Source organism: Phymastichus coffea, unplaced genomic scaffold (genome assembly GCF_024137745.1).
Source record: "Phymastichus coffea isolate CEN01 unplaced genomic scaffold, Cenicafe_Pcof_1.1 PCOF00046, whole genome shotgun sequence".
NCBI lineage: Eukaryota > Metazoa > Arthropoda > Insecta > Hymenoptera > Eulophidae > Phymastichus > Phymastichus coffea.
The window spans coordinates 158928-171301 of NW_026706857.1; the positions used below are offsets into that span (position 1 = coordinate 158928).

General features: G+C 44.8%; 1 protein-coding gene across 1 annotated transcript in view; it reads left to right on the forward strand.

Annotated features, from left to right (window-relative positions):
• LOC131664879 (protein jagged-1b) overlaps positions 1-12374 on the forward strand; it is a 47463-nt gene that overhangs the window by 16333 nt on the left and 18756 nt on the right. The window contains exon 2 of the mRNA XM_058936311.1: positions 5605-5979. Within this exon, the coding sequence (XP_058792294.1) occupies positions 5605-5979 (375 nt within the window). The remainder of the gene's footprint in view (positions 1-5604; positions 5980-12374) is intronic.

The window sequence follows — 12374 nt, forward strand, 5'->3', positions numbered from 1 at the left end:
GTCATCTGAGCTTTTCATTTTTTTTCTACGGCGCGCAGCAATAAACGGAATGTTTCTGGAAATCGAATTCTCGTGCGAAATTCAAAAATGTTATATCCCGACGTGCAAGCGCCGTAATGCAACGGACCGACCGGCATCGTAAGAAATAATTGAAAAATTACAAGCGCGCAATCGCAAATGAGCATTGCGTTTAATTTGCTCATGCCTATAATAACAGCGGCACGAGCGCGGTTAATTTGCATCTAATTTCGGGGAAAAATCCTCCCCGGAGCTCACGACAAACTGTCGATCCGCGCTCCTTTTTTTGCGCGTGTATGCGCAAAATGGGTCTATTTGCCGCGCTATAGAGAGATGCAATAGCTGCACAAGAGCCTCCGGCAATTACCTTCTCCTCGGCACACGGTGCCTTTCCAATCCAACGGCGTACGTATAGTCGAGTTTCGCAGCTCCCTGGCGTGGAAATTCATTTGTCATGTGCGTATGTACATACGCGCGCGCGATGTTCAAGCGTCTTGTTTGGTAAACTCCCATTAGATAGATTAGCTTTTGATTTTCGCGTGCGAAAATCTCGTTTATAAGTCGCGCGCGCGTTAATCTTCGCCCATTCACTCTTTTTTGCCCCCTTCGACGCCTATGATTATGACGTTTTTATATTTAATTATAGCCCATTTGATTCGCGGTCTGATTATAGAGTGAATTAGAGATAATTTCAAGATTTAAGGATAGTCATTAGGTGCGCGCGGGCGGATCGAATAACGAGGATTTATCTTCAATTAAGTTATGATAATGTTTTCGATGTTTATTGAAGAAAGTTGCTGTGCGCGGTATGTTTCGACACATCACGCAAGATATACTCAACCGTGTGTTAAACGGAATAGAAAAAACTGCGATGACTTCACAGCACACGGACATCTGAAACTCATAATGCCTTTCAGCTCCAATTAACCCGATCAAACGCGCAGTCGGCGTCATAAAACTCGCTGCCGCGTACAAACCTGCCTCTCTCGCGCTTGGAAAAACAGATATACAAGTCTGCTTGCCAGTAGGCGCCAAAGCCCTGTATCTTTCACGGAAAGTGGTGCATTAATTCGACGAGTTCCCCGTATAATAATGCGAGCGGAAAGGAAAGCTATATACCGGTGCTGCCAGCAAAGTGTCCAGAAATCAATCGAGTCCGTCGTAAAAAGATCTGCAGCAAAGTAGGATATTGTTTAAAACCGCGCGTGAGAAAGCTTGGACTCGCGTTTATGTCCCCCCCCCCCCCACTATCGTTCCCGGTTACTTAAGCTGCATATTCTCTCTTCGCACCTTTTGTTTCGACTGCCGAAGCTCTGCCGCGCGCGTGGATTTTCAATTTTCGCTCTCTCGGCTTGTAGCTCATTACAGCTCCCGTAGTTTGCAAGTCGACTTGGACAAATATCCTCCTCTGGCTTTCTTGGAAATGACTGTCTGGTGAAAAGTTCAAGGAAAGGAGAGCTTTGCACATTTTTGAAATACAGAGTTGCGAGATACAGAGGTTTGGCCGTTCTCATTACAATCTTGCCTGATTACCATTCGTATCATAAATCCTCGTTCTCGACCTTTTAATCAAGACCGCGAGATATATGTTTGCAGAATAATTGTAATAATTAACGGCACACACGTACACATCTCGTACACGACGAGCAGTTGGAACTATTAATTATATTTAACGTGTGCGAGAGTTAGGTTTCGCACTAGCTAGCCGTGTACCATTTCAAAATTTCGCTCGCTCTCGTTTCCACAAAACAAGAAGAAGTTTAGTCGCGAATGAATGGTGTCTTTTAATAGGCAGGCTGAAGAAATAGACAGCGACCAAAGTAATGAGAAGTGCTGCTGAAACAAGAAGCTCTGCCGGCAGAAAGAAAGGAATGGGGCAGCTTGTGCTGCCGACCGCGGCGTCAAATACCATTCCCAAGGAATGGCCGTCTCGGAAACCTCCGAAATTCCAGCCGTTCTCAATATGCTAATCGTATTTACGGCAAAAGTTTAACAGCGTCGCGCGCACCGCGGTCACGTTTTAATTGGGCATTCGTTGTCTTTTCCCATGCGCGCCGATCTCCTTTTCGCGCATTGTCCGGCTTACGTTTCTTCTCCTTTCGCGCGCAATTACCATCGGAAACCTTCCATAATTTTTGCGTGCAACTCGGTTGACGAGGTCGTCGGGAGTAATTCGCGCGAATAACGCGCGATCTAATTACGTATGCAGGATGCTGGTCGCTTGTTAGAGATGCTTCACGCAAGATAGCACACACGCGGCAGCGAGTTGCCTTTGCTCGAGAAGAAAAATAAATTCTATATAAATTTCGAATCTGCCCGCGCCACCTCGTCGTCCCACGCGTATTAACGGCCGTTCGCATAGGCATATAAATCTTGTCTACGCCGTACGCAAGATCGGTCTGACGAAAATCACGCCGTCTTCTTCTAAATTGAGATATGGCGCGAAGATAAGCTATACGCGCGCGAATCGAACGTCAACCTCTGGCACATTAATTATCTAGTGTATACGGGAATCCCAATGCGAAACTCTGATGCCGAATCCTTTTTTGCCGACGTTTTTTGCGAGAAACCTGCAGAAACTTGCCCCTCGCGCACCGCGCACGTGAGCTGCCTTGGCAAATATCAGCGAAGAGAGAGAGAGAGCAAACAATGGCAAAGAATACATCGTGAACGGTGCGTCATCCCGCTTTTAGGAGCAAGCGCACTTGAAAGTCAATTGACAAGGAGTCGCCGTTTGTCACGCGCACCTGGCCAATTTGTGAATTTATGTGCAGCCCAGGATGCGCGAGAGTTCAATTTCTTCATCGCTCTCTTATAAGACTGTCAATAAGCCTGACAGGCGCGGCACGCCAAAACATTCGCCGACCACAAGATGCGGTACAAACAGCTGAATTAAGTGGGACGAACCCAAAACTTGAATTCTCTTCTTTTCTTGGTTTTATAACAACGATGATTGCTTGCGGGAACTGCCGAGCGATCAAGAGCTAACTATACCACGACTGCAAGCTTATTACGCTAACGTGCAGGATATAATGACATTAGCAGCCGTCTATACTAATTAGTAAAAGAGGAACGAGAAAGATCAATAAAGAGAAAAAAGGTTAGGTGAAAGTTTCCGGGCCTCTTTAGTTTCTATCGCGAACGTGAGTAAACTTTGGAGTAAGTTAATCCCGTGCTTGTATCAGCGGCCTCTTCGATTTGCATGTAATTCACTTTCCCAAGATTCCACGCGACTGCATACACAGCACCATCCACCGTATTTTCTCCCAATCGAACTTGCAATCAATAAACGCGTACGAAATGTCGATGTTCTTTCTGAAGGTCTCCCACAGCGACAAACAAAATTCAATTATAAAACCAATAAAAGAGCAGAAATCAAGGCTCAACTGGAATAATAGAGGCGCTGCTGGTGTGCAAGAAAACGTGCGGCGCATGCACACTCTCCTTGTGTGTGCGCGCGCACAGGCAAAAAGGATCATCACGAAAACTTTCCTTTCGCTTTGCAGCGCCAGCAGCGGTGTGCAGTCGTACAAGTTCTTATTAGCTCCAAAAAATCACGTAACCAGAAACTCTCTCGCTCGCTCGCGCGCCATTAAACTTCTTCCCACGTTGACGCTGCGCTGCTGCGACGACGTTTTCTTCGATATGAACTCGCGCACGCGCGAGCCGCAATGATTTACAATGCGCCTACGCCGTCACGCCGTTTTGCGTTTCAGGCTTAATTATAACTTTTAATTAGCTTGCGCTCTCTGTCCGTTTTTTGTCCATCATCACACAAATTCAACGTAAACATACACGCGATACTTCCGCGAGTGCATTTCGTTCTCACAGATCGCTGCAGGACCGTTTTTTCCAAATAAAACAATTTCATGCAAATCGCACAAACGTACGAACGTCTTCCTGCTTCCCTGCGTCGATGTATATCTATCTGCACGCGTGAAATCATCGTGCGAGTATGTGTCGCTGTAAACGCCGTCGTGCCTATGCACTCGGCGAACTCGCGGACTCTCCTCTCTCGGCGGAGAGAAAGATCCAGACAGTCTCCATCTCCGTGTGCGAGTTACGTAAGGAGCGAGCTAAGCAGCAGCGGCGGCGGCAACTCACCCACGGTATATGCAGGCATCGACTCATGGAAAGCAGCATTGGGAGACGATCCTTCGCTTTCTACACCCTCACTCGCTCACTCGGGCTCCTATACATGTGCGCTCGCTCTTGCCGCTTTGTTTATGTTCTTATTGTCGGCTAAATCATTTTCAAGCGAGACGCGCTCTCTCGTAGCTTACACGCTAAGCTTGCGCAACAGACAGAAGATCGAAACGTTCACCTCTCCCCCCACAGAATAGCGCATTATTGTTTTTCGACGAGCAGGCGTTTTCATTGTCGACGGTATAACATTGCCGTTTTCTTTTTTTCTTTTTCGAAAGAGTGTTTTGTGTGTGGGAAGAAAGTTTGAAAAGGCTCATTATGATTTCTCTGTGCGAATAATAAGTTCATAAGGTAGGGAGAAAATAAAAATATCGAGCGATTGGCAAAGAAACCGCAGAGGCTTTATTGTATAAATCTGTTGAATCTGTTGGAATACGTTGCTTCTTTTTCGGCAAACAGAAATCAGTTCCGCCGGTAAAGAATTGAGAAGTGACCGGAACCCTGGAGTTTCGCAGCGTCGGAATATATACGAGAGCGAGGATGATGAACAAAAAAAGGAGAGAGAGAGAGAGAGAGAGAGAGAGAGAGAGACAGACAGACAGAATGCTCGGGCGCGCGTAATGGAAGGCCCCCGGAGGCAGTACTTCCGTTCTTCTATGCGCGCGGAGAAGTGAGTTTCCACGGAGTAGTAGAGCTTCGACCGCTAAACTGTACCATTTGTCAGTGTTTTATTGAAGCTACCTCATAGCTGATCGTAGTAGTCGACCCCCCTTTGGTTTTTCGTTTGCTGTGTTTTATGATAAACGACCGCTATAAAAGTTTTCTCTAGCAAGTTTTTTGCCCCTCGAAACCGCAAGCAAGCAAGCACGCTTTACGATCTCCGCAATCTCTCCTCTCCCATTTTTTTACGTGCAGCGTCGTTTATTTATCTTGCCCGGGTGTCATTACAACAGAGATTAGCATACGCTATCGATTTAGCAGTTGATATAGCGAGAATATTACCGAGATTTGCAGAATAAGCGCGCACATTAAGCCGTAAACAGTGAGAGGGGTCGGCGAGCATTGTATGCTAATCGAGCGTTAATAATTCTGGGAGAATGCTCTTATAAAGCGCCACGAGTTACGTGGAAAATGCTCGAGTTCTTTTCTCCTCTGCGAGTGCGTTTACTGATACACTTTTTATACACCGCTTGGGCGCTTTATAAATATACATGCCACATGCCACCGACCTTCAGGGTTCATGATGTCTGCTCTACGAGGATATTTCATAATCTTCCGAGCACAATTGCTCATTTGTCGCACCGTGCGCCGCCCTGTATCGATCAAACCCGACAGAACACGCCAGACATCATATGGCCTGTCAATAGACAATTGCAACACGATAATATATGTTTAATCGACATGGCGCAATGAAGCTAATGGATTTGGATGGTGTTTCAGGCGACAACCGGTAGCGGTTACTTCGAGGTGCAAATCCTCTCACTGACGAACAACCGTGGCACCCTAGTGGACGGCCGCTGCTGCGGCGGAGGTAGCAGCAGTCCTAGCAACAATGGCGGGGGCGGTACCACGCGAAGTATCAGCTCGTCGCCGACAACGAATCTTGAGCAAGCAAGTCAACCCAAGTATCACGTGGGACCATGCACGACACCGTGTACCACGGCATTCTGGTTGTGCCTCAAAGAGTACCAGTCCAACGTAACAGCCATCGGCTCGTGTAGCTTCGGCAACGTATCTAGTCATGCCCTCGGCCAGAACACATTCACCCTCACCGAACCCGTCACCCTTCAGCTACACTTCACTTTCAGATGGACGGTCAGTATCATTATATTCTATTATTGCGGGATCACAGGCAGGCTTTATTTTTTGTTTTTTTCGATCTCCCAACAAAAAAACCTATTTTTCCGAAATCATCATGATAAAACTGATTGTCACATGGGCACAGGTGACCGTTTCTTCAAGCGAGTCCAATTAACATTCACTGCTGTTATTTCAGCTCGAGTTTCATTAGCTTCATCACCGCTCTCTTTGTTCTCTCTCTTTCTCTCCCTTTCTCTTTCTCGCTCTCTCATCCTCTCTTCCACTATCCGGTTTCCAAAAACGTCTACAAGCATAGCCTACTTATTAATGAGCTGTATCGTTTTGTTGAATGACTCTTTCGTCTGAAAAATCACTCACTAACCTGACAACAGTCTTCATTCTGCGAATGTCGCAAGTTTTATAACTTCCGAAATCTCTACGACACGTTTATAAGGATTCCATTTGGGATATCATTTTATGAAGCTATCAAATATCAGAAATCGCAATTTGCATGAATTTCACCTTGAAAAAGAGTTTTGCCAAAAAATCAACCTATTTGCATCCGCCTCTGTCTCAAGATAAAAAAGAAGTAAGAACTCTTCGGCAGAGGGAAAGAAAAGCAATTAAGTACGAGAAGCAAAGTGTATAAAAGTGGCCGGGAGCCAATTAGAAATTTAAAAAGAATTTAAAGTTCATGTAGCATTGGCTGACAAAGAAACGGTACCGTAGAGTTGGCAGCGCGAGAGAGGTGATGGAAAAAAACGAAATAAAGGCGGAAGAATGTCGAAGAGGAAGAGAAGCGGCAAACACACACGCGCGCACACACCGGCGCAAGTGCTCGCTCGCAAACCCACGTAAACGCATTAAACGCGAGAATACACACTAAAAAGGATCCCCCTCGGGAGAGTTGTATTTGGCTAAGAGAACTCGAGTTTCTATGTATTTCATAACTCTCCTTTTGTCTCTCGCATATGCGAGGGTGGAAAAATGGTAAAACTCCGTGGAGGCGTTTAGTGTGCTCCTAATTCAATTATTATATCCGTACAAAACGCTTTGGAATACGAAGAGCAAACGTTGCCGCGAGTAAAGGGGCAACCGCCGACCGGCAGCACCTGATATCTACGCCCGGATGCGATATCTTCGCTTTCTCATTTTTCTCATTTTTCTTCGAGTTAAACTGTTTTTCGGGTGTTTGCTCGAAAATTATTCAAATTATCAGTTTACATCTGTTCCAAATAATGGAATATTTTTCGTCTTGCGCGTTCAACACTCGTTAAATGGTGACTAATTGAACGTTTCTCTTGGGCCAACATTCCTCGCGAAATGTCTTTTTTTCCCAAGCTGTTGCAAAAAACAATTTAACGCATCTCATTAGGATAGTCATATCTTCCTTCGAAATACAAAGAATTACGTAACAACGTGAAAGAAGGGGGAAGAGAATAAAATCGTCGGCTGTCATCGCACGCGAGGACGCATTTTTTCTGTAGACAGAACGGTGAGCTTCATCGGATTCCCGCCCACTGAGTTCTCGAGCTCCTAAATCCTCTAAACGTTTTCGTTCTTTTTTTTCATCGCCGCTGGTTTTGCTGTCATCTCTTTTTCTCTCTCTCTCTCTCTCTCTCTCTCTCTCTCTCTCTCTCTCTCTCTCTCTCTCTCTAAGGGGAGTTTTATGGCGTAAAATGTGTCTACGATTAATCTTCCTTAAAACCGGTGGCTAGGCGCGTTATTGAGTAACGATAATGGATGTCAAACTTTGCGGTCACACTTATTAACCCTCGTCAATGATTAACTGCCCATTTAACAGCCACTGAAATACGTATGCCACTCAAAATATATCCATATACGATCATTTCATAACTAACTTTTCTATCTTATTTTTATTATGACTCGCGCAATATATATATATATATATATATATTTTTTTTTTTCTTTCATGTGCGGGAGAATTCATTCGAAATTTATACATTCGAAGCAAGCAAAAAGAAAGATAAAATTAAATAAAAAAATTAAAAAAAAAATAAGGAAAAAGGCAGCCGTGTAACTCAATTATAATTAAAAATGGACAAATTAATGTCCCCTAAATCTTGGAAGCAGCTTGTTTGAAAGAACCGAGCAATAAATTTATTCAAGAAGCCACTGCCGCCGCCACAGCACGGTCACACGAGCAAAATATCTCGGCATGACGTCACCCTCGTATTTTTCGGGGTCCTTTTAATACACGGGGGCTCCTTTACCCAATTCAGGTCGTCTCTCTCGCTCTCTCTTTTGCTATTTCGAAAAAAGGTCTAAATCTGTTGGAGCGAAGTAGCAAAAGCCCAGGGCAATGATTCTCATTAGCGCGTTCGTCGACACTGCGCCAAGCGCACGATTTACAGCCCGTCGAATCTTTCTCTCTGTCTCTCTTTACCGAAATACAGCCCGAGAACGCGCGGTATCCCTCTCAAGTCGCCCTTTTTTTGCACCTTTGCCTTTTGCATTCTTCGCGACTGCCCGTGTAAGCGGGTGTGTCTATGTGTGGACGAACGCGATAAATATTAATTCCGTCTTCGTCTTCTTTTCTTATGTGGCCTCTAAATTAATTTAATTAGTTTATTTTTTTTGTTCAGAAGAATGCTTTTTTAAATTAATTTATTTGCTCGAGTGACTGAGTGACTTCTTTATATTGCAAAATGACGAGTTTTTTTTTCTGAAGGATCAAGCGCTCGCCTTTATATGCGAACGTAAATAAAGTTTATGTATCTTGTGAAAGAACGCGAGGGCGTACGGTGAAAAAGATTTAAAAATCGTTTAACGACACAATTGTAACGGTAAAATCATTTCAATCAAATGATTGATACTCGCTAACGCGAGTAACGTAGCTTTATTCAATATAGATCCTGGTGCTTAATGACAAAAGTATGGCTCAAAGAAAAACATTACGCCTAAATAGAAGTCGCCGAATCATTAAAGTACATACTATGAACGCGAATGCCGCGTCGATTTTTCAAACGACCTCGAAAAAATTTCTACTTCGGCGCGCCTATACTTCGAAATGGTTTTTTAAGCAGGTGCCGGATCGAGCAAGAGAGGGAGAGAGAGAGAGAGAGAGAGAGAGAGGATGCTGCAACTTGGCGCGATTCCCACAGAGGCTGCTGCGAGTTATTATAGTCCGCCTCCGCACCGAAGCCATTGTGTGTCTTGAGACAGGGACTGCGCTTCACTCTCACTTCGATTCACTCTCTCTCTCTCTCGCTATTCTATAAGGCTATATATCGATTTGCTCGCTCTGTACTCCTTTGTTCCTAATCAGTATAATACACTGATTTCCGTTCTCGCTTATGCTTTCTCGCCTTCTTCCGGATGTATATTTGTTCGATCGCTTCCTTCCTCTTTCACAAAAGGTTTGAAGGATCGAGAAGAAAAGAATCCTTCACTTTTTTTATTCCCCCCCCCCCCCCTCTCCTCATCATCGGCAATGGTTTTTTCTCTCTTTCCTTTTGTCGATATAGAAACCGATTTATCTTTCGACATATCATCGTGTCAATCCTTCGTTACCTTACGATAACGACAAAAGAAAAGACAGGATATATTTCATTGCAAAGAGTATATTAATAACCTCGACGACACATACGCGAGGATGTTAATTATTAAATACTGCGACTTCTATTTTTATGTTTTAACCGCGTATTGTCAGCAGGAACGAAGTTTGTTCCGCATTTATATATACGCACGCCCATATATATACATATTGTATGGTTAAAACATGGTATACAATCAGCAGCAAAACTCGCGTGCCATGTGGGTGCCTCTATCTATCTCTTCGCGATAAGAAGCAAAAGCGGCATATAACAGCACCACGTGGCTCAACGAAGACAATTATACGTATTTCTTGTCTCTCTGCTGGTTATAACATGAATGGAAGCGCGTGTCACGTACATAACTATAATATAAAATCTGTAAGCAAAAAAATAAAGACAAAGGAAAAATTAAAAAAAAAAAAAATAAACGGCAGATGTCTCGCAAGAAGAGACACTACATTGCACATCCGCTGACTCGACGATGCAAACGCGCCCGAAGCAGTTAAATAAGTTTATATCGAAAAAGATTAATAACCCCATCGAAGCCGAAGTAAGCGGCTTATATATACGAAGAAAAAGGAAGAAACGCGGCGCGAATGAGCGGAGAAATGGATAAGCCGCAAAAAGGTCAAATATATAAATCGGAGGGAGGGCTCGAATTGACACACGGACACGTAGAGAAACCGGAGCGCACGGGCATGTCGTACCGCGACAGGTGTAAAGGGGGGCCTCGCTCGCTGCACGATTTATGTGCACGCCTACGCCCGCGCGTATACGAATGTGTATCCGCGGTGCTGTGTACGCCTCATTATCAATCGCTCACGGCGCTCGCGGCCAACATTTTCGTATCTCAATCACAGCTGCGCGTGTGCCCCGGATATTATTACGATCCGCGCTAATTGCGAAGAGCTCGAGTGGTGTGTGCGTTGCGAGAGCCAACCAGGAATTTTCGCGAGAGTGTAGCAGTAGCCAAGTTATGCTAAGGAGATATTGTATTCAAATGATACGTGCTACGCGCATTCTCCTTGTGCAAATTGGACACGAATGTGTCTAGCCTAGTAGTTCTTTTGATTTGCATGGTTTCTCAAAAAATCTACCTTGACCCTTGTTAATGCCGCGCGTCTGCGTCAAGCTTTGTTTGTAGAATCGCTAATTGGAATTATATTTCCAGCTTGTAGCGAGATACACATTGATGTGCCCGTTCTTTTCTTTTATTTTCAAACTGGTTTAACAGCGCAGTGATAAAAGGAGAGAGTCTGAGATTTACAACGTGGCCATTGTACTTTCCTGTATGCTTTTAGCCTGTCGAGAAAGGTATACCCTGAGAAATTTACAGCGGGAAAATTTATGACAGAAATTAAATCACATTTTCCGCGAAAACGAGCATGCAGTGACAGAGAGATCAGTAAAATTTGACAAGTTTGATAGATATTTTGTTTAATAACTCGCACGAAAGGTGAAGTTCGTATAAATCAACGAGGACGTCCTCGTTACACGCAGGAGAATCGAATCAAGTCCCTGGCGAAGAAGAAGAAGAGGAAAAAAGTTTCAGATCGTGCCGAAAAAAGGCAGAAGAGAGAGGGGCGGGAGGGGGGGGGGGCGGAGAAGGGACGCAAAAAGCATTCGGTCAGGTTTTATTCATACTCCCGAGCTCGTGTGAACCTAAGAAATTCATGGTAGGGGGATAAGATCGCATACCGAACTCGGAGACAGAGAGCAAGAGAGCGCAAACTGTCATAATCGTATACCTTCGCCGATGTAGAAGTGGAGGCTTAATGAGCTGCACGATACAAACACACAGCTGACTTATCGCTGTTGCGCGCGCGGGGCTAATTAAGCTTCGTAAGTACGTTTTCGGGCACCGTTTTAATTTTCCTCTCTTCGTATTTTCGCTCAACTTGCAAAGCGTAATTGCACACGTGGCTAATATGCAAATGTCCGTTTTTCATCGTGAAATCATCTTAAGCTTATATTGCCAGGATGATATTTCCTCCTCTCTGCCAATGATCAATTGCACGCGTTGGGCTATTAGCGTCTAACTGTTTATCGATGCCAACTGTGAAGCTCATAACTTTTGTGATTATAAATTAGCTATTCTTTTTTACGCGTGCGCGCGCGTCTAAACGTTTGTCTTCGCGGGAGGGAAGTTAGAAATGAGGCGCACAAAAACGCATAGTTTCTCCTCGGCCAAGAGCAATTAATTTTACTGGACGTTGCGAGAGATTGATTTAGAGAAAGGCACGATGAGATATATGTAATTGACATTGAAAAAAGCTGCCAACAAGTCGCTGCAGCATTTTAATTTCAGTCGCGGAATGCGCACACTTTGGTCAATTGGGAGCGATCGTGTTGCGCCGAAATTCACTAACGAAGGGTGGCGTTTTCAAGAAGGACACAGAACAAAGTCGCTTTCGATTACAAGGCGCCTTGATGAACCCATAGCCGCGGTTTTTGCTCCTGCGATGACTAGCTTCTTTTTCGCTCGACAAAGCTCCAATTAGCGCGTGATTGCTGCAGCTCGTATAAGTTTTTTGCCGTGGCGCGACGCCGCGCGGAAACTGCCCCTGTCGCACGCGGCGAGCTATACGTATACGTGTCCGCACGTACGATCTCTTCCGCGAACGAGCGAATGTGAGAACTTGCGCGATCGACGCGCTGTCAAGTTTTTTCTCTTGGCCCTCACCACCTCCCCCCTGCGCGCCCCTCTCCCATCCTGTCTTCCTCTCTCTCTCGCTCTCTCTCTCTCTCTCTCTCTCTCTCGAGAGAGAGAGAGAGAGAGACAACGTCAGTCGTGGAGTTATATGCAAATACAAGCGTAATCCTTTTTTCCGTTGCCAAGCGGAGGATTATTTA